Source organism: Macaca fascicularis, chromosome 1, assembly GCF_037993035.2.
Source record: "Macaca fascicularis isolate 582-1 chromosome 1, T2T-MFA8v1.1".
NCBI lineage: Eukaryota > Metazoa > Chordata > Mammalia > Primates > Cercopithecidae > Macaca > Macaca fascicularis.
The window spans coordinates 168,386,196-168,413,617 of NC_088375.1; the positions used below are offsets into that span (position 1 = coordinate 168,386,196).

At 40.2% G+C, this 27,422-nt stretch overlaps 1 protein-coding gene across 4 annotated transcripts in view; it reads right to left on the minus strand.

Moving 5' to 3' along the window:
* Positions 1-27,422, minus strand: part of PDE4B (phosphodiesterase 4B) — a 589,505-nt gene that overhangs the window by 84,695 nt on the left and 477,388 nt on the right. For 2 of the 4 annotated variants that reach the window (XM_005543133.5, XM_005543135.5), the window contains one exon: positions 25,360-25,409. The exons of the other annotated variants lie outside the window; for them this stretch is intronic. In XM_005543133.5, the coding sequence (XP_005543190.1) occupies positions 25,360-25,409 (50 nt within the window). The remainder of the gene's footprint in view (positions 1-25,359; positions 25,410-27,422) is intronic. 4 annotated transcript variants of the gene reach the window in all.

The following is a 27,422-nucleotide window of genomic DNA, read 5'->3' on the forward strand; positions in this document are numbered from 1 at the left end:
TTGTTAAAAGAGCCCAGTTTCTAGAGTCAGACTGCCTGGATTCTACTCTTGGCTGCTCTACTTGTTAGCTTCTTGGTCTGCGAAAAAATATTTAACCTCCTTAGAGCTCACTTTTCTTATCTGTAGTATGAGATCACAAAGATTCCTATCTCACTGGTTTGTTTTAAAGATTAAGGGAAATACTGCATATAAAAGCACTTAGCCCACAGCCTGATATAAGAGATGTACTCAGTAAATGTTAGCTATTGCTATTTGTTGTCAACCTAAAGCTTTCTGTGTCAAGTAAAGATTTTGCATCCCTTCTTCATGTGTGAGCTCTTGGCAGTGGGGAGAGCTGACGGTAATTTCTTAGGTAGAGGAGGTACCCTGGCCACTGAGAGGAACCTGGAAAGCGGTGAGGTAGAACAAGACAGGGCATCCAGTTTGGATCTCTTCTAGAAATGAGGCTTAAACTCAGTCATCAATTTCTTCATCCTCCTGATGAGTGGCTGTAGTTCACTCTAGATATTATTCTTTCATGGAGCCATGGTTTCTGCTTCTGAGCAGGGATTGAGGGGTAGCCTGGTGGGTGGAAGGCTTCTTGTGGCCAAGTCTCCAAAGCAGCTTCACGAAAGCACATAAAGTGCTAGGATACTAGTAGGGAATAATAGTGTTTTTGATTACTACTCCTGGCATTGGAAATTATCCCTGATTCCACATGAAGCACCAATTAAGTCAGGCCACTGAAGTCTGATTGCTGAATGCTGTGGAAAATCCATTTGTATTTTGGGTTAGATTCACTTTACATTCATAACTTAAAATCTCAAAGGAACTCTCAGTCCTGCCTGGAAGTTCCACTGAATACTTCCTATCCCCACTGTGTCCTAGCTTCTCTCTTCAAATGTCCTGCTTGACTCCCCTTCCACAATGTAGACCATCGAATGAGAACCCTCTCAGTTTTGAAACAGTATATGTACAAATCTACTCATAAGGTTACTATGAGGATTAAGTGAGTTAATAAATGAAACTTACTTAGAACATTACCTGGTACATTATCAGTAAATTCAATAAATATTAGCTATGGTGATGATGATTATCACCTCCAGTTACACCCACATCCTCCCTTCTTCTTCATTCACCAGGTGTCCCTGCTGTTACCAAAGGCCAACACCTCAACCTGCTTTCTGGGTCCCACTGCCCTTCACCCCCCTCTAGATCTGTGCAACTCTCAAAACTTATCTCTCTAGCCTAATCTTTTCTCTGCTGTGTTGACATCTCTTCTTGGCTACATCAGAGCACTGAAAATTGACATCTGAAACCAAACTCCTGATTTTTTCCTCAATCCACCTTTCAACATTCCCTCTTTTAACATTTTCAACTTAGTCATTGGCATTAATACTCACTCAGTGGTTCAAGCCAGAAGCCTGGATTTCATTCTTGAATCTTTCCTCTCCCTTACTATTTCTACTTTCAGTCCCTCCCCATTTAATTCATCAGCATCATCGTATCTATTTCACCTACAGAATATATTACACGTCGGTTCACTGCCCTCACTTCCTACCGCTACCATCCTTGATTAGGCAAACATCACCTCTTGCTCAGACTTCTTCAATGTTCCTCTCATATCCTCTCTTTCCAATCCAATTTATTACACACATTGAAATCTGAGTGAGATTTTTTAAAAAATAATATATATATATAACATTTTCTCTTCTCCATTTTTTTCAGTGGCTGCCCAATTTGCTTTAATATAATCCAAATTGTCTACCATCACCTACAAGATCCTATGAGACCTGGCCCTGTCTATATGATACCAACCCCATTTTTCACTACTCACTCCCAGTTCACTCTGTTCCAGCCACACCGGCCTTCTTTCTCAAATATACCATTCTCAAGACCTTTGAATATTATGTTTCCTAGCCTGGAAGAGTCTCCTTTTTCCTTCTTACCTTTCTGGGTTCCATAGAAATATCACCTCCTTGGACAGACCTTTTCCCATTTTTCCATCTGAGGAATACCGTATCCTTTTAATATCCTTTGAAGCTCTTATCAAAATCTATTTATTTTCCTGTTTATAGTATGTCTCTCCTTCCTGGTCCAAAAGAGATGAAGTCCATTTCTTTTATTTTTTTCTTTCTTGAGACAGGTCTTGCTCTGTCACTCAGGTTGGAATGCAGAGGCACCATCATGGCTCATTGTAACCTCTAACTACTGGGCTCAAGGGATCCTCCTGCCTCAGCCTCCTGAGAGGCTGAGACCACAGGCATGTTATTTTATTTTTATTTTTATTGTTTTGTAGACACAGGTATTGCTATGTTGCCCAGGCTTCCATTTCTATTTTATTCACCACCTCCTAGCAAAATGTCTGGCACATAGTAGGATTTACATAAATATTTCCTCAATAAATAAGTGAATAAACAAGCAGCCATCGAAGTATTAATCTGTGCAGTTGAAACCACAGAACTAAAGCAGAGCTTTGGTCAAACGCACTTAAAAAGCTGGATCATGACAAATTATTCTCCCAGAAACTGGCACCAAGTCCTGTTGATGGTGGGGCATCTTGTGATTGTGACTTGATCCTTCTTTCCTCCAGCTTTTGCAGATTATATGCCTTATCTGTGAACTCCTTATCACTGCCATTTAATTCCACTAAGGTCCAAATTTTGTTCCTTGTCCTTGATGAAACTGTTCCCTACATTTCTAGCCCACAAGCCCATATTTCTAGCTTGAGTTTCAGAAAATCAATAACACTCAATTAATAATTATATTCCATTCTGTGCATTTATAGTAAGTCGGGCACTAGTTTAGGAAATGGGGGTCAAACATAATGTTCTTTAACATTTATTCAGCATCATTTGGAGCAGGCTATGTGAGGCATTTTATAACTATTTTCATAGAATATACTATGTACCAGGCCCTAGTCTAAGAACTATACAAGTATTCATTTAATCATCATAGCAAACCGAAAAAGTAGTTTTGTGATATGGTTTGGATGTCCCACCTCCACCTAACTCTCAGGTTGGTATGTAATCCTCAATGTTTGAGGTGGGGCCTGGTTGAAAGTGACTGAATCATGTGGGTGTTTTCTCATGAATGGTTTAGCACTGTTCCCTTGGTGTTGTGTTTGCAGTAGTGAGTGATTTCTCCTAAGATCTGGCTATTTAAAAGTGTGTCACCTCGCCCCTGCTCTGGCTGTGTGTCATGCCTGCTTCCCCTTCACCTTCTGCCATGATTGTAAGTTTCCTCAGGTCTCCCCAGAAGCCAAGCAGATGTCATTATTATGCTTCCTGTAGGCCACCATGCAGAACTGTGAGGCAATGAAACCTCTTTTCTTTATTAATTACCTAATCATTGGTATTTCTTTATGGCAACACAAGAATGGCCTAAAACAGTTTTTTGTTTTGTTTTGCTTTGTTTTTTTAGAGACAGGGTCTTACTCTGTCACCCAGGCTGGAGTGCAGTGGCACAATCATAGCTCACTGCCGCCTCCAACTCCTGGACTCAAGTCATCCTCCTTCCTCAGCCTACCAAGTAGCTAGGACTTACAGGTACACACCACCATGCTCAGCTATTTTTTAAAAGTTTTTGTTTTGTAGATAAAAGGTCTTGCTATGTTGCTCAGGCTGCTCTCAAACTCCTGGCCTCAAGAAATCCTTCCACCTCGGCCTCCCAAAATGCATGAGCCACTGTGCCCAGCCTGAAACGTAGGCGATATTATTATCCTCATTTGGTGGTGTGGGAAACAGAGGCAAAGACAACTTATTTGCTCAAAATCACAGAGCTAATGATTGCCAGACCAGAATTTGGGCCCAGGCAAGGAAGGTCTGGAGTTTTCCTCCTCACCCTCCATTCCAGTCAACCTCTCAGATCCTGTGAAGCAGGTGTGATTCCTCCTGTTTCACCAAGAGGAACGCTGGACTCAGAGGTTAACTTTGTTAGGATTACAGTTAATTTTATGTGTTCAACATCAAATATTTGTGGAGTGCCTATTAAATGTTGGGCACTGTGCTGGGTTCTGAGTTACGCAGTGTTTAAACAGACTTTGTCCTCAGGGAGTTTACAATCCACCTAATAGACAGGAAATGTGTGATTAAGACTTACGAGTTTCTGATGCCAAAAACTCATGACCTTTCTATTATCTCTAACAGAGTGAGATCGAATTGTTTGGATTCGAAGATGGAGGCTCCACTCGCCAGTTGTTGGGGCAGGACAGCTCTGAAAGTCTTCACTGAGAAGAAAACCACCACCATTCACTTTGTCAGTTAATATGTAAATGTGTCACATTTAAATATCATCCCCACCTGCATTCACTGTAATCCCTCTGAGGACTGGGACTATAATTTAGAACCCTGCTATGCACAAAGTCAGTGTCCAATAAGGGCATTTTGAATGAGTTGTGACTGGCTGAATTCTTATAACAGCTAACAAAGCCGGCAGTTAGTGTTGCTACGTTCAAGATTTCTTCAAGTTTCTTAAAGCTTGAACATTTAATTACCAAGGGGGGCATACATTAGTTTTTCTTGGCTCTTTGGGGGCAGTGACTGAAAGACTGAATACTAAAGGGTGTTCAGAATAGTCTCTTTATTACATGGACTAAGTCCTGTGCACTTCCAGATTCAATATTGTCCTCCCTAAGGAAGCTCCCGCACGACCCCATCCACTTGCTACCAAGCCCTCCAGAATGAAGAGTCCTGACTCTGTGACCACAAGTTTTCCCATGTTTATGTTGCCAAAATAGGCAAACTGTGAATTCTCACATTTTTCACCATGTGATGGGAAGCAGCAGGGCCTTGGTCTTAGGAAATGATGAAAAACCAACCCAAATGTATACAGAGCAAACACCACTGTTTGCCATGCTGTCTTGTTTGTTTCGGGGAATGTGGATTTATTAATAATAATGTTTCACAATGTGGCAGGCACATCTGCACCACAAAATATCACTCATAGAAAGTAATGCAGGAAAAACCCCATGAAATCACTTAGTCCTGCATCTGCCAAGGCCACAGGCTATGTTTCTGCCTTTTGAGTTTTAACAGCATTTCAAAATAAAAGATGAAATGTGAGGTGCACTCCCTCACCTGTGATTCATAATTATTGTTAATGACAGGGCTCATGATGAGAAAATACAAAACAAAACATACAAAAAGTTCCAACTCCTCAAAGTTTCAGTTTATAACCCTGAGTAGGCCATTCCCCCAATTTTACAAAGAAAGGAAAATTGACTAGTAGACTTCAATTACCAGAAGCACATGGCATCTTCTATGGAGACTCATGGGCCAAGGAAAAGAAAAATCATGTTTATTTATTTAGCACTTATTTATTTAACCTTCTAGCTGGGTTTGGTTGTTGGATCTGGTTTTACATCCTGAATTACAAAGTTTATGATGGGAAAGTGTGTCAGCTGTTTGCTGAAGGAAAGGAAGACCTCTATTCTTTGTCTTCTCTTGTTCATAGAATCAAGCATCCTAAATGATTGTTTAGAGAAGTTAAAATATGGTACAATAGGAGCATTACCCTAGCTTGGCTTCATTGTCAACATCTTCAGTTCTTTACCCCTGACAGTGCTTTGGGTAAGCTCTTGTTACTTCCTGCCTGCAGCATTGTATAGCTCTTTTTCTTGGTTCGTCTCACTCCTCTAATCCATCTGGGCAACTGCTGCCCAAGTCAAGATCAGCTAAGATATATATGCCATGGAACACTACTCAGCCATAAAAATAATGAAATCATATCTTTCACAGCAACATAAGTGGAACTGGAGGTCATTAGCCTCAGTGAATTAACTCAGAAACAGAAAGTCAAATACTGCACATTTTCCTTTATAAGTGGGAGTTAAACAATGGACACATGGACATATAGAGTGAAATAATGGCTGTTGGAGACTACAAAAGGTGGAAGGGTAAGGGGGTGTGAGAGTTGAAAATTTCCTAATGGGTACAATCTTCACTATTTGGGTGATGGATGCAATAAAACTCCAGACTTCATCACTATAAAATATATTCATGTAAGAAGCCTGCACTTGTAGCCCCTAAATATATTTTTAAAAATTAAAAATTAAAAACAAATAAATAATGCTGCTAATAACATTTGTGTTCAAGACTTGGTGGATACGTCTTCAATTGTCTTGTGTAGATATCTAAGAGTGAAATTGGTGGGTCATATGGATAAATTTATGTTTACCTTTTAAAGAACTCACAGAGGTGTTTTGAGGCTTAAACATTACAAGGAAATGGCCTAGCACAATGCTATTCAGAGAGTAATGATCAATAAACATTGTTGTTGTGATTGTTGCTCTTGTCGTAATTTAATCTTGCTTACTATATAGATGAAGAGGCTAAAGCTCAGCAATGATTATGAACTTGCTCAGGATCACACAACTAATCCCAATTCATCAATATCTCTTATGTTTTCTGATTCCAAGCCTGAATCTGCTTCCTGTCACTGTAGCCAAAACCACATTAAACATCCCAAGAAGCACTGCTTTGATAATGAATCTCCCTGCTGAACAAATATCAGTGGCTCCTTGCTGCACATAAAATAAAATCTTGGTAGGTAAGCAAAACCCTTTATTCTTTGCCCAGCCATCTTTCCTGTCTAATGTCCTGCCATATCCCTACGCCCTATCCTTCCTTCACTAATTCCCCAGGATGACTTTCATTCTAATAACTAAGCAATTAAACCTATACTTTTTCATTACATACTTTATTTTTTTGAGATGGGGTCTTGCTTTGTTGCCCAGTGGGAGTGAAGTGGTTATTCACAGCCATTATCTTGTGCACTACAGTTTCAAACTCCTGGGCTCAAGCAATCCTCCTGCCTCAGCCTCCTGAGTAGATCGAACTACAGGCATGCACCACTGTACCTAGCTGGCCTCCATTTGTTTGAGCATGGTCTGCCCTCTTAAAAACTACTTCTCACTTTGCCTTACGAAAGATTATCTATTCTTTAAGGCAGAGTTCAAATCATATATCCTATACCTTCCCTGTCTTAGTCATGGTCAGAATGAATATGTAGTCTCCTAATCTACTTGGTTATAATAGGTGCTCAAAGAATATGCTAACTTGAGCTGAAATGGCTGAAAACTTAGCTGTATAATGAATGACCCAGCTATGGGAAATACTAATTTTTAAAATTTAATAAAACCCAATTTACAAATTTCCTAAGTACAGCTCAGTACAGAATGTTATTTATACTTAGGCCAGGATCCTGCTCCCAACCACCTGCCTTCCTGTGTCCGTCCAGAGCACTTTACTCATGCTTCTGAAAAATTCTTATTACACTCTATTATATATCAATTTGTGTTTGTCTGCCCCATGACTGTAAACTCTCCCAAAGAGGAAACCATGTCTTATTCATTCCTGTATCTCCATTATCCAGCATTATCCAGGCACAATGCCTGATTCATGTTGTGGTGAGTACTCACCAGGTGCTTTTAGGGTGAATGAATGAGTGAATGAGAAGGTGAGTGAATGAATCTCTCTCTCTCTCTCTCTGACACAGAAAACCCATGCCACAGACAAGCAGCACTCTCTTGTCTGACATCAGAGTTCTAAAAGACATTTATCATTTAAGAAAGAGGAGAATCTTCTTTTTGGTGTGTTGTTAACTCCACCTCCTCCGGGATGGCTCATATGATTAAGTTAGAAAGCATATGTGTGGGATATCTTCCTCTTAGTTCCTTAATGCGTTCTATACAAGGGCCACAGAAAAAGAAAGAGCGGAAAATATTGAAAGAGAAAGAAATTTCCAAATTATACTTATGTAAGCTCTAAGACATGATGATTTTTTAAAAAGTAAGTTGTAAAAATTCTGGATTCTACCAAGCATCCATCAGAGGGCTTTGTGCATAGTAGAAAAGTTGTAAATATGAGTTGAATAATTGGACCCAACAAACATTTATTAAGTGCCAGCGAACAAGACCCAGTTGCAACCTTCCAAGACTCTTGACACAAGGGGACTGACATACATATATACATATATATAATAGTAACAATAACGGCAATTATGTATTTTGTCATTCCTCTATGATTGGCACTATTTTAAATGTTTTACATGAAGTAACAAATTTAATCCTTAAAGCAACTCTAAGAGGAAGATTTTAAAGGTGAAGAAAATGAGGATGAAGCAACTAAGGTATGCAGAAAGTTTAAGAAGTAATCAGTCTAAAAAGTAGTAGAACTGGGATCTAAATCCAGGCAGCGTGGCTCCAGAATCTCCTTATGAAAATGCTTTTAAGTTTAGGTCAGGTACCATGTCCCCTTCCTTTTTGTTTTCCCAGCACTCATAAGCACTCAATGCATGTTTGCTAATGAACTGTGCCAATGACAAGGCTAACAGGAATTATAAAAGTAATACAGATACACTTTGTTATGAAACAATAGTATGGCCTCTTGTCAGGGTAGGAGAAGTGAAAGAAGCCTAGGTTTTGGAGTCAGACCAGAGACCTAGGCTTGAATTCCAGATTCTTACCGAGGGGCTGTTTCCTCCCTGACAAAGAATTATCCATGTCAACACCCACATACCACTATTTTTGGGCCAGGAGCCATTTTAGAAATCTGAAGTAAGATTGGATTCTAAGACTCAAAGACTCGAAATAATTTAAACTGAAGGTGACTGAGTCTAGAAAGGTTAAAGGATTTACTTCTGGTTACACACCTGGTTGGTGCCAGTACTGAAATTTAGGTTTCCTGAGTTTCAGCTCAGTGCTCTCTCATTTAAGTCACACAGTTTCACTTAAGGTAGGGAAGCTGAACAAAGCATCATAAGAAGCAAATTATTCAAAATGGGACTTTCCAGAGCCAGCCTAGAGTTGGATGGCTGCCTCCTTGTGTTCAAGCAAGACACACCTCAGTTTCACTACAGATCTGAAATCTTATTCTCTCTCCTTGTGATGTCAGAGGCTGAGGGTGTCTTTTAAGCAGTGAGTAATGCACTGGAGATATGTCTCCCACAGCTCTGCTACGTTCTAAAAATTCTCCCCTGCCTCCTTTCCCTGCCAGGATGGCCTACTCAAAACCCAAAAGTCTTTCAGGGAAGGAGACTTATTCCTAGAAGAGAGGAAGACACTGCCACCTCCCTATTGACTCAGTTATTCCCACGAGGGAAAACTAAAGCTTGAAATATATTTTCTCCTAAATTCTCTCTAGTTATAGAATCTGGAGGAAAAATACAGATTAAATGTTGCTGAAGAACAAGTGGTTATTGTTCAGAGACAGCTGAGAGTGATTGGAACCACAGATGTAAACATCATCTCAAGGGTGTACGTACCTTCAACACAGGTACCTGTGTGGGCATCACATGCACCTTTACTTACCGGACAGCACAGAGAGCTCATGCCAAGTATACAGGCTTCTGAGCCAAACAAGTCAGTGTTCACATCCTAACTCTACCACTTACTAGCTGAGTGTCTTGATGGTTCAGATCCTAGGTCTGTCAATTACAAGCTGAGTGAGTGTCTTTATACTACTCGTTACATTCATTGAGGCATAGTTTCATCGGTTAAAAAAATGGGATAATAATATTGACTTAACAGAAGGTTGTTGAGGATAAAAAAAGATCTCCTTTGCAGAGTACCTAATAAAAAATCTGATACTTAGCAGGGGTTTGATATTATGATAACACCTCCTCCCCCATGCCTTGTATTTGAAACAAATGCTTTATGGACAGGCCTTTGAAAACAAGCAAAATACTTTGGGGGCAGTGTAGAACTGAAACTGACTTACCAAACCACAGTTCCACCATATATGCTCCTAACACCAGAAAAATCTCAAAAGTGATCGAATCCACCCTTCCTCCGAATGAGGAAAACCCATGTTACACTTCCTACATATGTCCAGGCAAGTGATCTTCCAGCAAGGGAATGCAGAACAAGTCACTTCCCCCAGAAACCCACTCCATTTTCTTCCAGATCTCTAATGGGTTAAAAGGCTCACTGAGGCAAAAACCTCTCCTGTAATTCCCACTCACTGTTACTTGTCTTTGCCCTCTGCTTTGGCAGCACAGAAGGGAGAAAAGGGACTATTTCCCCAAAACTGTTCCCTGTTAAAGATTAGACAGAATCCCCTCCACAGACACTTAAGGAGTGGGGCAATAAGTAACCCATCAACAAATTTAGAAAAGGGAATTGTAGAAGCATGTTCCACTTCTGCAGAAGCAGGAAGTAGAGTTATGTGTTTTTATGACTCGAGTAAAAGTATCAACAGTAGGTTTAGTTTAGTAATTTGCTGGGAGCAATTCTTTATTAGAAGATAAATAAGAGTGAGGAGGAAACTGCACTTGGAAGGCCAGTCCATAAGCATAGACACCCAGGCCTGTGAACTATCTGTGCCATGCTGCCTCTGATGCCTGTGCAGGTACCTGAGTTAAAGCTATGTACGTCCTGGTGACGATGTTTACATCTGCTGCTCCAGTCACTTTCAGCTTTCTCTGGATAACACCCTCTTGTTCCTGAGCTACATTTAATCTGCTATTTTCTCTAGATTCTAAACTCAATAGGCCTAAAATATTCAGGACCAGAGGCGGAGTCAAATGCCTTTAAAAGACTTACTGGAAACACAGGAATACGGAGGTGCAATCAGAACTTTGGCACTGTGGCTTCAGAAGGGGGCCTTGTGCCAATGTGCTCTGCAAAGAGGCTGGAGACATTCTTAGTGACAGGAATACAAGACTTACAGGGAAATGGAGATAAGTTTTAATATCCAGGAGTGAGAAGGAAGGGTGTCTCAAGGATAACCTGGCAAATTGGACTGACATTCAAATTTCTAATTTGTTTTTATAGGGAATAAAATTTCATACTCAATTCTGTGGAAACATACATAAAGAATGTTCCCACCTCACTCCTACCTCCCCTGAGATATTTCTGGTCCAAATTAACTTCTTTTAAAGATATTTCTCTCCATTGAGTTTAAGATAATCAGTTGTGTATTCCAGATACTAGGCACAAATTGATTGGCATTCATGTAAAGCAAAAGCCCAAGATTTTCTCTTCTCTCATGCCTGCTCAGTAGAGAGAACGGTGATGTGTTTGCGTGGCCACCAATATTTAACAGGTGTACCGCTACTACTTGCGCACTGTTAAGGCGTTCAAAGTAGCAATACTTTGCACTTCCGGTCTTTTGAACGATCATTTGGCTTTCAAAACAATTCTGTGAGCTAGGATGAATGATTATTTTAGTTTGTTTTGAAGTGAAGACTCAATCAGAAATAATACAAAAATTTTTATTGTCCTGTATTTTATACATCTTATTTGCAGAAGAGCTGGGCATAATTCCAGCCTAATTCCAAAGACAGGTGTTTGGGGTTGTTGGTTGATGGGTCCTTGATAATGAGTTGTATGTGCCGACTTGGCTACTCTATCATACCCAGTTATTTAATCAATATTGATCTAGGTGTTGTCTGTGAAAGGTATTTTGTAGATGTAGTTAACATCTACAATCAATAGATTTAAAGTAAAGGAGATTACCCCCAATGATGTTGGTGGGCCTTGTGCAGTCAGTTGTGAGCAGAAACTGAGGCTTCCTGGAAAAGAACATATTCTGCCTCAAGACTGCAGCATTAATTACTGCCTGAATTTACTGTCTGCTCTATAGATTTCAAGCTTGTCAACCACTATAATTGCGTGAGCCAAATTCTTAAAGTGAATATCTTCCTACTGCTGATTCTGTTTCTGTAGAGGACCATGACTGACACAGTCCTTATCTTCACGTATTTTACTTTTATCTTTTTTCTTTTTTTTTTTTTTTTTTTTTTTTTTTGAGACAGAGTCTCGCTCTGGAGTGCAGTGGCGCAATCCTGGCTCACTGCAATCTCCGCCTCCCGGGTTCAAGCAATTCTCTTGCCTCAGCCTCCCAAGTAGCTGGAATTACATGAGCAAGCCACCACACCTGGCTAATTTTTTGTATTTTTAGTAGAGTCAGGATTTCACTATGTTGGCCAGGCTGGTCTTGAACTCCTGGCTACAAGTAATGTATCTTATTTCTTGTTTCCAGATGGTTTAAATTCCCAATCAGAGTCTAGGTCTTATTCACACAAGTACTCCTCCTTCCCCTTGGCTCAGTGAGATGCCATAATATAAAATTTTAGCTTAAGGAGTACACACACACCTGACAGATAATGAAGGAAGAACTTATGCCCATGACATAAAGAGCTATGATGCTTTTAGAAAGCAACATAGGAGATGTACAGGAGGGAGCAATTAGGCAGTACTCATCGTAGGAAGCTTTCTAGAGGGAAGTATTTAAATTAGATTTAAGAGGCCTATATGGAAAATGGTTTGGAAGTGTGAAGAGCATGCAGAGAGGGGTAAATCAGGGGAAGGCCTTGAACTGCTCTGTGGATGAAGAAAGCCAGACTGCCTAAACTTGCAATGAGAGGGAAGGAATAAAGGAAAACCAGGTCAGCGAGAACAGAGACCCATTGTGTTGACAAAATGCATGCAAAGAACCCTTATTTTCCCCTGGGATGTAACAGTAACAAACCAGCACGCATGCACGTATGCATGCACACACCACACACACACACACACACACACACACACAGAGCACAGAACTGGAACATTCAGAGAGCTGAAGGATTCATTGTTTGTCCGGGCAGGTACCCCGTGCAGCTGCATGAAGCAATAAAGGAGCTGTTGCTACTCAATGCCTAAAAGACTTCCCAGCTTACAAATACGTGAAAAGCTTCTTCCAGTGTCTATTCACTACACTAAAGGTGTGTGTTTACTTCACAGAACTGAGCCCTTGTTCCTTTGAGACCCTATTAGCAATGCAGGGATGAAAAGGAAGTCATAGTGTTATGTTCTTAGTAGGATGACTGGCTCTTTTGGTGAGACTGTCCTTCCAAAGGCAGCAAATGGAGAACTCCGGAGGTTTAGCCTTGCGTTTGCTTTCCAGAGAGATAGTCACATAGCCCAAGAGAATGAAAAAGCTCTTTCATGAGCCCAGTTTTCTTTTTGTGCAGATGGCAGTCCAGATTGGCATCACAGATTCTGAAACAAATTTTTGTCCCACGGATGTTATTTCAAGTTCCCCAAAGCTGTAGCAGCTGGGCAGCTGCAAAGTCATTCAGTTTCTCTGGCCCCATAAGCAAGCTCCTCCTTATCAGAATATACCCCAGTTTCCAGAAAGCCCATTTTTCCATGAATAGGACAGCAATCTTTATCTTCTTTTAGTTACAATTTATTGCACTACCTCTCTTTCCTTGTTCATTCTTTTTTCAGTAAATATTTTTGAGCACTTGCCTTGTGCCAGGAACTAAGCATACAGTCTAGTGTATAAACAGTCAAGAAAATAGGCAGTTACAATATATTAAAAACAACTAATATTTATTTAGCGCTTTATGTGTGCCAGCCACTGTTCTAACTGTCTTAATTTTGCTCTTAAAACAATTCTATGCAGAAGGTTCTATTATTATCCCCACTAAACATGTAAGAAAATCAAGACCCAGAGATGTTGAATTACTTCTCTACAATCATACAAAGAAAGAAAGGTATTGAACTAGAACTAAGTGCAGGCAATCTAGCTGCAGAGCCAGTCTCCTTAACCAGGAGGTGCATGGAAGGGGCAGGAGCTGAGTATTATGACAGAGAAAATACAGGTACTGGGAGCATGTAGGAGATGCCAGTAACCCAGACTTGGGGCTCAAAGAGAAGTTGTGTATTTAAAATGCATATCAGGCCGGGCTCATGCCTGTAATCCCAGCACTTTGGGAGGCCAAGGCATGCAGATCACGAGGTTAGGAGTTGGAGACCAGCCTGGCCAACAAAGTGAAACCCCATCTCTACTCAAAATACAAAAATTAGTCTGGCGTGGTGGCACACGCCTGTAGTCCCAGCTACTCGGGAGGCTGAGGTACGAGAATCGGTTGAACCCAGGACGTGGAGGTTGTGGTGAGCTGAGATCATGCCACTGTACTCCAGCCTGGACAACAGAGCAAGACTCTGTCTCAAAAGGAAAAAATAAACAAACAAAAAATAAAATAAAATAAGTAATATGCATGTCAGATCATGTCAATCCATTTCTCAAAATCTTTTAATGGCTCCCAAGTGAATTTGCAGTAAAATCTACACATCTATCATGACTTACAAATGTTATGCTTAACCTGGCATTTCTCAGTCTCTTTGGCTGTGTCCCTTACTATTGTTCAGACTGCCCAGGTCTCTGGCTGTGGAACCTCTGAGGTGTTGGTTACTCTCTCAGGGACGACCACCCCTCGATCTACCCCAGCTCCTCAGTGTTCAGAACTCCAGTTTAAAGTCATTTATTTATAGAGTTCTTTCCTATCTTCTAATCTACTTTAGTCCCCAGAATTATAACAATAATAACAACTAGACTAATGATAATGAAGATAATGATAAATAATGATAAAACTAATGATCATAATAATTAAACACTAAATAATACTGGGTGTCAGGCAGTGTTCTAAATGCTTTATGTATAATAATGCATTTAGATATTACCACAACCCTAATGGTAAGTACTAGTATTATTCCCATTTTTACAGGTGAAAAAGTGAGCCAATATCATAGCATTCGGTACTTTCCTTCATTACAATTATAAAGTGTATAAGCATGAATTTATTCATGCATTATTTCCTGGGCCATAAGATCTATGAGATAAGGTTCTGAATGCATTCTCTTCATCACAGCATCCTCAGTGGCTAACACAGTGCCTTGTGTACAGTATGAATTTAACACATGTTTATTAAATACATTAATGAATGAATAATGGACATGTGAGATGTATTTCTCTCAAGACTTACACCTTTGCTTACCACTTACAATAAAATGGATAGATGAGAAAGAAATTAAAGAAAGTCCTCTAGTATGTAATAATTATTAAGGTTGTTGGTAGTCCAGTCACTTTGCTTTCTTGCTATGACATTTTCCCCATCCCCTTCTTGATAAGCTGTAACGTCCAAGGTTTACAGTGGGATGCAGGCAGAGACAGTGTGGTTAAGACTGTAGAGGAAACAGCATGGGTTTTCAAGAAATACAGATCTAGCTTTCAGTTCTGATTCTATCACTAACTTTGTGGTCTTGAGTAAGCCCCATATACTTCCTGAACCTTCTTTTTCCAAATATGTGACATTGGGGCAATAATATATGCAAAGAATCAAATACGTGAAATAGGGGCGATAATATATACAAATAAGTTTAGTTTGGAGAATTAGGTGAGGTGATATATTCAAAGGGGCTAGCACTGTGCCCGGCACATACCAGAAATGGAATAATCACTAGCCTCTTACCTTTGCTGAAATCAGTGGTGCACATGTGGTCTTTGGACGTTATCTAGTTTATTAGACCAGCAGTACCAGCTAGACTAGACCCTAGAAATTTGAAGCCCCAAGTACAACTGAGGGGGGCAGAGAGAAAATAGCATTATCTGACCTGGCTGCCTCTAAGATTCAAATAAGCTTACTCTGTGGACACAGCCAAAGAGGGGGTAGGAAAAATACAGAAAACTCCAAGGGGTGACTTTTGGTACTTGTCAACAGCTCTGGCTGGGAGGAAGTCAAGACAATAAACCAAGAAAAAGATCCAGTGAGTTCTGTTGCCTGTTCTCTATTTTAAGGGGACAGTCCCTGCTTTGTTTCGCTCCTCTTGGGTGAAAGACTGTTCCCTGAAATGCTCCTGGCTTCCGAGAACAGTTCTGGAGGCAACTTCATAATGTGCTGGCTCGGGGTTGATCAGAAACAAGCAAGCAGAATTCAGCCTGCCCCCAGGATCATACCCTCTTGGGGAAGCAGGAGGCAGAAAAAGGAACTTTGGTGGTCCTCTTCCTTCCTTGTCTCCTAGCAAACTTTCACATTCATTCTTCTCTAGGCTAGCCCCAACCTCCTTTTTGATCTCCTTCCCTTTCAATAAAGAGGAGAAGGGGTTAAAATGTGTATGAGGTTGCTTTTTTCTTCTCAGCAGTAATTGGAGAGGGTGTAAAGTTTTTCCCAAAAGGGCCAACCCTCTTCCCTTCCTGTGGACTCTGCTAGTAGGTTTTGTCCTCTCTGCAAAGGGAAGCTCTGCATCAGCTCCTACTGTTACTCCCTGCTAAGCTTCCTGGGTTGTAACACCTATGCCTGAATAGGTGTGTACCAACCCTGAAAGATGTATTTCAATACAACTTTGATGTGCTGTACAAGCTGTAATTATGCTATCTTATAAAGTGGCATCCTCTCAGGTTTATGCAAGACGGGGCTCTCAGTTAACTAAGATTTGGTTTACCAGAAATCCTGAATAATTTGACAATCTCTTTTGCACTCTGCTTTTAAGAGAAAAAGCTGTATTTAGGGGTGTCCCCGTCTATTTGGTATCAGCTCCACTCTCCCTCCTGATTCCTCAGCTTTCCCTTGTATGAGCTGGAGAACCCTACCTTCAGTTCTAAAACTATTTCTATATAACCAGATTTCTATGGTCTCGGGAGGAAAAAAAGTCTAAACTTCAAAAATGATTCCCTTTACATTGTATTATTATGGAAGCAAAGTAGACCAGAACCTTCTAGAAAGATCTCAACAGGGCTTTCTGTTGTGGTTCCCTCCTTATAGCAGAAGGCTGGGATCTAGGATCTTAGCTACCACATATTGGCAGCTTGCTATGTGCTGGGTATTATCTGAGGCATGTTACGTAATGCTAATAACACCAATACCAACACTGGGACGTTCTACGTGTTTTATACATGTTAACATATTGAATTCTTACAACCAAAACACACAATTTTCATCCTAATTTTGGAGATGAGGCAATTAGGACATACAGAGGTTAAGCAATTTGTCCCAAGGTCACAAAGTGGTGTAGCTGGAATTTGAAAGAGGCAGTCTGACTCCAGAGTCTCCACCTTTAATCACTATATAAAGTTTTTCTCGTTTAGCCCTCACAACAATCTTAACATATAGCATATTAAAATACCCATTTTTGGCCAGGCACTCTGGCTCATGCCTGTAATCCCAGCACTTTGAGAGGCCGACGAGGGTGGATCACCTGAGATCAGGAGTTCAAGACCAGCATGACCCACATGGTGAAACCCCGTCTCTACTAAAAATATTTAAAAAATTAGCTGGGTGTTGTGACATATACCTGTAATCCCAGCTACTTGGGAGGCTGAGGCAGGAGATTCATCACTTGAACCTGGGAGGCAGAGGTTGCAGTGAGCTGAGATTGTACCATTGCACTCTAGCCTAGGCAACAAGAGTGAAACTCTGTCTCAAAAAAAAAAAAAAAAAAAAAAAAAAAAAAAGCCCATTTTTCAGAAAAGAAAAGTGAGTCTCAGAAAAGTAACTTATCTGAAGGATGAACTGAGTTCTCAAACCAATTCCATTCAATATGCTACTTGAGTGCCTACTTTGTGACAAGTACAATGCCAGGCACTAAGAGAACAATATAGTATGATAAAAATTCATATTTAGTTGCTTAATTTTCTTCCATTTCTTTTAACACTGCCACTTCTTCCTGAAGTAATGGATAACAAAGAGTTCATTTCAAGTGCCTTGAAAGTCAGATGTTGTCAAGATTAGCAAGGGATGTCAGCACTATGTACATGTCCTGAGAGCTAGCAGATATTTCAGAAAGTCTGAACAAAGCTGAACTTGAGTCTCAGTTCCTTTCTAATCTTATTTGGTTCAGGCATGGGCATTATTCATCCTTATTTGTTCATTTCATAAATATTTATTGAGCATTTACTATGTTCCAGGCTTTATGCTATAAATTGAGGATATAGAAAAAGATTATTAGTATTTGAACTTGGGATGCTTTTAGTTTAGAATGGGAAAAAATGAAATAATTACAATACAGTATGATAAGTATAATAACAGAGATTTTGAGATATAATTAACAGTAATTTTGGATGAATTGCAGGAGGTATATTAAGAAGATGAAGGATTAAAAGGCACTTTCCAGATGGAAATGGGTAAAGGAAGTAGTGTTTCCTATGCGTATAGTATATATCAGGGGCCAGGCCCTGAATTGAGACTATATATTTATTTTAATCCTGAATCCAAGAATCAGATGATATATAGAATTTGTTCACAGTGACAATATGAGAAAAAATCCCTGAGCTGAATATGTAAATGACATTTTGGGGAAAAGGCAACCAGGTAGAAGAAACAGCATATATGAAAGCAGGAAAGCAAGAAGATCCTGGTGTATTTCAGGGACATATACTCAGTGCACTTCAGCCATCAGTTGTGCAGGGGGGTGGCAGCGTAAAGTGGGAAATGATGACAAAGAGGGAGAGCAAAATTCTAAAGGCTTTTGCATGCCTGGCGAGACATTTAGGTCTTATCTTGAAGGCAAAGTGTAGCTAAAACAGAAAATAATATAACCATAACTGGGGTTTATAAGAATAGTTCTACTTTGGAAGGTTGAGGTGGGCAGATCACAAGGTCAAGAGATTGAGACCAACTTGGCCAACATGGTGAAACGCTGACTGTACTAAAAATACAAAAAATTAGCTGGGCATGGTGGCGGGTGCCTGTAGTCCCAGCTAAATGGGAGGCTGAGGCAGGAAATTCGCTTGAACCCAGGAGGCTGAGGTTGCAGGGAGGCTGAGATTGCAGTGAGCCAAGATCATGCCATTGTACTCCAGCCTGGCAACAGAGTAAGACCCCATCCCCCGCTCCCCCCACGCCCCAAAAAAGAAGAATTCTAATACCAGAATGGAAGCTGGTTTAGAGTGGGGAAAGAATGAGGACAATAATAACAAGTTGGAGGACCACCATAATACTTTAAGTACAGGATGATGGAACAATAAACAAAGGCAGAGGAAGTAGGGGAGAAAAGGAAAAAGAAAGATTAGAGAAAAAGACTAAAGGAGTTGACTGTGGTAGGCGAAGAGGGAGATAAAAGGGTGGATGATGAAGATGCTACTCAAAGTCAGGAAAACAGGAAAAAGGACAGTTGCGTAGGGGAATGAATTTGGGTCTCCAGATGAACCAAAAGGGGTTACCAGAGGTAGTCAGGTGTCTGGCATTTATATACAAACTTATCGGTAAGTAATGGGGGTTGGGGGTGTCCGGGGAATTAAGGAACAGGACTGAGGGGGGAAATAGGTTCTAAAACCAAGGGGATAATTTCTGACAATCAGATTTGAAGAAATTTGTCTGCTCCAGATGTCTCCCTAACTTCAATCCTGGAGGTGGAAGAGTCCAGATGTGTGAGGCGAATCTCTGGCTCTGACTCCTGGGGCTGTGCAGGTAAATAGAGCTGTCAAGAATGCCCAGAAAGAGGCAGATGTTTCCTAAAGGGTTCTGCCTGCCACGCCTGGGAGCTGCAGGACCAGGTTGCAGGCAGGCAGCAGCTAGGGTTTGGGAGGACACAGGCACGTGGACAGCCTCCTGTGGGAGCGCTGCGGATGAGGCAGCTGAGCTGAGAGAAGTGAAGTTTCTTCCCAGCCTCCTCCTCCACCCTTTGCTGCAGATCCCCAATGCTACAGCACAGTGCTAGCTGCATAAAGGTTGATTCATAGATGAGGGGATGCAGCTACATGCCACGCAGAGATGGCAGAAAGGACACAAGTGTGTGTGTTTGGAGGAGACTGTTTATTCAGGGAACTATATATATCAAACACAACCTTACTGGCAGACAATAGTGATTTGCCTAGATAATTTATGCAACCAAGTCAACTGGGCTGTGTAGAGCAAAAGGTGAGACTCATTTTTGAAAATGGGGTACTTCCCTTCAAGGTCTCAATTACAGGAGATGCTTTTGCACACAAAACATTCAGGCAACAATATCTGGGTATCTGCTCCAGCCTACTGTAACCAAAGAGAAAGAAAGGCCGGAATTAAAATGCAAAAGAAAGAAAGAAACTGTGTTTGGAGATAGGTCTGCTACAGTATAAACTTTTTCCTTTCTCTGGCTTACTGCTATAGCAAAACCTGATGGTTGTCTTTGTAAAAAACGTGTCTGTATCTAGGTCCCTGGCAGCGATTTGCCTCTGGGAGGGCCAGCAATCTATTTAATGACTCCATTGACGTCAATAGCATAACTGAAATACTTACTAACATGCATGATTCCAACTTTCAAGGGGAGGGTGGGTGGATGGTGTTTCTCAGCAGTACAAAAATGTGAAGTGGAGTCAACACGGAACGGACTCCACTGTTCAGGCAGCTAGTGAGAACTTAGATGCAGGTCTCATCGGTTTCATTCAAAGAGAAGAAATACTTATGCTAAATTTGCAAATTAATTTTGAACTAGTGAAATAACCATAATAAGCAGGATGTTATATTTGACAATACCTGCTTAAGGGAAACATTTTAACGTTTGCACTTTAGCTGAGGTATTAACGTTTTTATGACTACCAATACTTAATTTTAGATACGTATGAAATAACTGCAAATCAATATAAACAGCTCAATGTTGATGCTCTGTGGTAAACTTTCACAAGAGGGCTATTTTAGACAAAAACAATTATTACAAAACAATCATTTGGAAATTATTCTCAAAATAACTGGGGCTTTTCTGGTGCATTTGTGCTATCATTTTCTATGCAGGCTGTCTAAACACTAAAGGTGAGTAATTAAGGCAATTATTGCAATAATTCAGCACTCATAATTCAGAATAAGGAAGAAAACATCGTTTGATATTTCTGACTTTTTCTTTTTCCTTTCCTTTCTTTTCTTTCCTTTTTCTTTTTTCTTATAATTCCCTCCAATCCTTCCTTTATCATGACTGGTCACAGCTTTTGGTCACAAGATTGATTTTATTCCTATTTGTCCATAAGTGTTGTAATCTTGCCTGACAGTTCTTGCTTAATGTAGAAACCAAGCAAAGGTTCTGCTTATGCTGGGCCTCATTTCCAGTCATCTGATGCAGCACTGCTCTCAGGCTATTGCTGTGGTTCTCAGAGAGCCCGTTACCCATGCACACATAGACCCTGTCTCATCACAGGTCCTGAAAGCTCTGGCAAAAAATGAGAATGGAATCAATGTCATGACTTTCTGAATTCCTTAAAATCGAAGATAACTCACTGACCCTCTTGTCCACTACTTGAAGAGACCCTGCATCTGGTACACTCACATGAACCTCTGGAAGGATAGTCATAATCAAGTAAAGTTATGGGCAGAACCCATATGGAGAAATATGTTTCCAAAGAGAAAGCCTCTTCTTCTGTTTTATCAACTGGTAAAAAGCCAATTCCTCCCCAGAATGGCCTAGACACATATTAAAAGAAATGCATTCCGTGAGCACTGGAAAAACCTTAATTAAGCCTGTTTCTCACATAGGCCAACCTATTTCAGGCTTTACTGGAAAGCTCTATACTGTCTCATCAGATTTCTCCGAACACGGTCTTTTCTTGAAATGTATTCTAATTGGCTGGTGTTGAAAACCACCATAAATCAAGGCTATGGATATCCAGGCTTTCATATCGTTAGTATCTGCAGCAATCTGGCTTGAAGTCCTCAAAGTGATTCCCTAGTCATTTTGTTGCTATGGTTCGCTGTCATTTCCAGTGACCCATAGACTTCTGTGTTGTTTTTCATAACATCTCACCTGTTTCCAGTGATAATGTTTCTGCTCAGTAAATTTACTGATAAATTTTAGAAAAAGAAATTTAGTAGAGAGCACCCCACCTTATGTATCAAGTTGGCTGCTAAAATATTGTATACATGATACATATTATTTTACATTAAGACACATTTGTATGACTCAGATGTGCTAGTAATTAAAAGGATACTTCTCCAGTCCCTCTATAAAGCAAAAAAAAATCATTCTGTAAAGACAGTTGACACTTGATAATTTATCTTTTCAGTAAATTCTGACTGTCATGACATATGTATGATTACTATTGAAGAGCAAAGGATAGGATGGCGTGGCAAAAGGGGGACAATTATCACACACATGTGTGTATGCATGCACCCCATTTTCCTGTTGCAAATCGTTTTGGGACCCGAAATCCTGAGAATTACTTCAATTTTCTGTTGTGAATATGTACAGGTGACAGAATTCAAGTTCCTCCCTTGTTTTGGAGTTTTCTTTCTTCTTTTCTGTTTTTTTTCCTTTCTGTTTCAATCCTTGAGCACCATGTAGGGAGAGCCTGGAATTTATGCTTGTGAAAGGCAAAATGTGAAACAAATTCAGATGCTCATTAAACTATAACATTGGCATTTTCGACACCCCCAGGAGGATTTACTGTGTCTTTCTCCTCAACCTGGGAGCATATGACTTCCTCGTTCCTTCTGGGCTTAAAATTCTCCATTGCTCTACTCTGGCTTTCTTATTCGAAGTGCTAAATGCCAGCTTCTTAGATTTCACTCTTTTTGTTCAAAACCTATATGAACACACTAACATATATAAGCAGTTACAGAGTGTGTCTCAAACCTCTATTAACTTCAGTGCAATAACTAACTTTTCATAGAGAAAAAACACAATTTGAATACTTTTCACAGCAATAGAGATAAAAATATTGGCTTTTTATTAAAATTTTATTTTATATGTATTTTTCTTCACATAAAGTCCCTAAATTTTAGTATTTCTCCTGGTCAATTCAACACTTACTGTGTTCTTACTATGTGAAAATAATTACACAAAAGCACCACGAGTGATAAAAAGATAGATAAGCCATAGTCCCTGTCTTCAAGAGCTTTATCTCCAATGGGAGAGACATACAAGAAGCCTTGAATTAAATTAAATTGTTTAAGAGAATTAAATTGTTGCCATAGCAACTTTAATTGCTCCTTAATTTAAATAAGGAGCAATTATGACAACTTAAGAAAAAATAAGATGTCTTTGCAAAGGACATTTGCATTGAGCCATGAGAGCTGATAAGAACCTTGGTTGGATAGTGAGAAGAAGGGTATTTCTGGTGTGTGTGTGTATTTTTTTTGAGACGGAGTCTTGCTCTGTCACCTGGGGTGGGGTGCAGTGGCATGATCTCGGCTCACTGCAACCTCTGCCTCCAAGTTCAAGAGATTCTCCTGTCTCAGCCTCCAGAGTAGCTGGGACTGCAGGCACGTGCCACCACGCCTGGCAATTTTTGTAGTTTTAGTAAAGATGGGGTTTCACCATGTTGGTCAGGCTGGTCTTGAACTCCTGACCTTGTGATCCGCCCACCTTGGCCTCCCAAAGTGTTCAGATTACAGGCATGAGCCACCACGCTGGCCGAAGAAGGGTATTTCAGACGGAGAGTTTTCCTTTGATTTATCTATTTAATATTTCTGTTAATAATCAATTTATAAAAGTAAATGTACCAATTTACCATGGTTTCTGACTATTAGCTTTTAAAATAAATTGCATTTTTTCTCCTTTATATATTCAAAAAAATAAAGTGTTTTAAGATTTGGTATTTCTCTCTCTCTTTCTCTCTCTTCTTCTGAATTGCTCCTATACAAGAATAGAGATACCTAAGTCAGGCTTTCTGAGTAAACTGGGTTGTTGCTAAATCTGTTTAAATTATTGTAGATTTCTTGTACCTTTTATCTTAGATTTCAATTGAAATACATGAATTCAACGTCAGTACTGACAAATAAAAACCTGATCTTACTTTTTAAGCAGCACTCCAGTTCTCAATTCTGTTTGTTCTGAGCCACTTATTTTTCATTCCCCTTTAAAGTTTCTATTTAAACACACCTCTTTGTCATATGCTGATAAATATTAAAATAACAGGAAAAATCTGCCTGATTTATTTCAGCTGATAATAAGAACAAAACACGGGATGTGTGTCTCCTCCTTCCTTTCCTAACCGTGGCTAAACGTTAAGGAGATTTTGAAACCCATAATTACGTAATAATTGGTATCACTACATTCTCTTCCCAGTGAAAAGCCAGGATTTTTGTAGTTTGCCACAGAGACAGAAGGAAACAAATTGCCTGAGTGGTATTGTCATTTCTTTGCTCCATTGTTTGAGAAGACTTTATCAAAAGAAGCCTTAGTTGTCAAGCTGTAGTTGCTGTGCCAATAATCACAAAATGATCTTTCCAACCACATCTTTGGTTAATGAGCTAATTTACAGAACCATAAATTTTACATATTCTCCTAATGTTTGTCAGTATTTATTACAAGAAAAAGAAAACATTGTCTAAATATTCAAACTGATGTTGAATATTTGGCTAACAGAAATTTGTCTAACAGAAATGTGAGCAACATTGCCTCACTGGTAGGCCAATATGATGAAATGATTGGAGTTTCAAAACTACCTCCTTTGATCTCCAAGTATGTAACACGAGTTATATGTTAAAACACCCTATTTTGTTTCTTTCAATAACAGTTCTAAGGGAAATAGTACATGCAGCACGCCAGGTTTTTGAAGTTCATAGAGTACTATTTACTTCTTTGTATTTCATATCTCAGGGCTCTAGAGTAAACTCACCTTTACTTAATATCTTTCTTTCACTTTTTTTTCTCGTTCTCAATCTTTCTCTTATGAAAATATTTTTAAAAGCATGCACCACAAATACTTCAGAAGCCAATGAGCCAATAGAATCTGCTGCTTTTGTTCCCTTCTTTTAGAAGTTGAGCTTTTGCAATGCTTCCGTTATACTTATGATCAGGATACCAGAAAGAAAACACAACAACCAAGTAAGAAAGATTTTAAGTATGAAGCGCTGCTGGAAATAGAAAAGCGTGTGAGGCATTGTTAGGTGTCAGGCGTTAGGTGATCTCAGTGTGAGTTCATCTTAATTGTTTCTCCTGTGTTTTTTCTTAAACCTACTGCTACAATAGTAGGGAACAGATTTAGGAGAAAACATTATTTGGACGTTAACAAATGTCACAGAACTGGTTGCATTTTGTGTGAAGAAGAATTTCAGTTCAACACAACTCCATGGTGTTCCTTCAAGGTGACCCTTCCTCTCTGCAGCTCTCAACACACCAAGAGAAGTGGATGCACTGTTCTGAAAGATGAGAGGTTAAGTTCTTAAAAAAAAAAAAAACACCGTTGAGGAACAAAGTTGGATGCCCTCCAAGAGAAATGATTCTTGACCTGGAAAGAGCCTTTGGTTTCACACCTGGAAAGGATGTAGATTCAAGTGGGATCTATAGTTGACATTAAGAGGGAAACCACTAACATATCCGCAGGGGCCCTCAGGCCAGCATGGGGCACCTTAGGTCTTTGAGGTTAGCTCTCCTGTAGTTTATTGGGGCCATCAAGCTGAGGTCAAGCTGCACTGTCAATACAACTCTGCCTCCTGCTCCCCTTTGGGGAAGGAGCAGCATTACTCCACATTTATCATGTTCTGAAAGTCTGCAAATACAATGGGCAAATTATTTAGTCCTGCTTTTAATGTGGTTTTAATAGAGTGAAGTAATGCTCTAGTGTACCTTAGAAAAAAGTCACCAAGAGACATACTTTTGAGAGCCACAATATGCAAACAATGCTATTGTTCTAAAAACCAGTTCTGAATAAGAGGCATGTTTATTGTTCTATCTTGAAACATCGAGATAGACCTTATGACATGGCCTACCTTGCGGGTTGACTCTGGAGACAGGAGGCTGACTAGCAGCTGGAGACCTCCTGTGGAGACAGACAGAGAAGAGAAAGACTGAGTCTGTGTATCAAAACTCCCCATTCCCACCCCCGACACCCCACCCTCATGGTTACTGAGGACTTTTCCAGGTCATAATGAACTATGTAGTGACATAATGCTATCTCCGGAAGGCAGGCTCCTGTAACCCGGGTAGATGACTGTAATTCTCTCACATCCAGATGGACTGCAATTCTCTCACATCCAGATGGCCTGGAATTTCCCTCTGCAAGGCCTCAGGATGCTCTGACTCTCCATGAAGGAAGTTGTTTACTCCGGGTCCCCAACCAGCCCCCTGTTTTAGGTTTTGCTGTTCCAAGAAGCCCTCAGAAAACGAGTTGCTCGCTCAGGCGTCACTCGAAATGTCAGAGTGAATCTCAATTCCTTTGGGCAGTGCTGTAAAAAGTTATAGCCAGAGGAACCCTTAGCGATCAATCACTTCCGGTCCCTAATTTTTGTACCTCAGGAGACTGACACCTAGAGAGGTGAAGTCACTTACCAGGGTCACACAACCACTGGGAACAGTCATCCAACTTGCTTTACTTAGGGAACAGAATTTACATGGAGGAACTGGGATGTCACTTTATGTCATAACAAGCCTGCTGAAGTCAGGGGTTAAATGAAACAAGCAAACCCATGTTCCCATAGTACAGGGGCTCCTCCTTTTTTCTTGGTTCTTTTCCTTTCTCTGCCCCAAATCTTTCAATTTCACTGCTCTTACCAGTCTTCTCATGTTCTGCAGAACTTCTACCAGACTCTCCTGTTTCCCGCTGCATTGCTGGAGAACTTCTCAGGAGTACTCTTGAGCAGGGCTCTCAAACATTAGGGTGCATCAGAACCACCTGGAGGGCTTATGCAGACACACTGCTGGGCCCTACCCCCAGAGTTGCTGATTCAGTAGGCCTGGGATGGGCTTAAAAGTTGGCCCTTATAAAAAGTTCCCAAGTGGTGCTGATGCTGCCGGTCTGAGGACCACATTTTCAGAGACACTGGTATTAAGGATTCTCTGCTCCACTAAGGAGTAACAGGACGTTTGCTATGAGCAAGAGAGTGAGACTCTAGTCCAATGGTTCTCAAACATGGATAAGCATCAGACTCATTAGGGGAGCTGTTAAATTTCTTTTCCCAACCCCGAAGAGTTGATTTCAGTATATCTGAGATGAGGCCTGAGAATCTGTATTTTTCACTTGTCTTTGCATTCTCATGCACAGGCAAGTTTGAGAAGGAAGTCAAATTCTAAATGACAAAGAACAGCCGGCATTGTTGTTGCTAAAGAAGAGTCTTCCTACTGGTGTGGCCACAGAATTATTTCCCTAGGTTTTTCTGCTGCTCTAAATTAATCTCTGGTCCTTTAGGGACAATCTAGCTTGTAGGTACCCACACCTAGTAGTCATAGTCTATAGACAGGTCCACATCTACCATTAATTTACTAGCTGGGTGTTCCTAGGCAGGGTAGTTTTAAACTCTCAGTGGTATGCAATTTTCACATGTGACAAGAGAAGGGAAATTATCATCTAATGATTGTTTTTCTCTGCTAGGCTGTGCTAGGTACTTCTTAGCTTCCACTGGGAGTATTATCACTCCATTTTAAGGATAAGAAAACTGAAGCTCAGAGAGGTTAAGAAACATACTGACACATGATTTATAATTGGTACAGCCAGGATTCAAAGCTAAGTCTTTCTGAATCCAAAGTGCATGCTCTTTCCACTATACCATATGCTGATAACACCTGCACTAATACTGAGGGCTGTTTTTCAGGAAAATTAAGAGATTAAATTCCAAAATCCTTAGTCTGGCATTCAAAGTCCTTGCTCTCTAGCCCCAATATCCTTTTTCCAGCTTATCTCTCATAATTCCTCATTGCCTGACATTTCATCTCAGACCACTGACTGGCTGTGTGCTCTCATGCATCCTGTACTTCTCTTTTGTAGCACTTTAAAATTATAGCTTAAATAGGCTTTGTCTAGTTAGTGTTCAATACATAGTTCCTTAGATTAAATGTA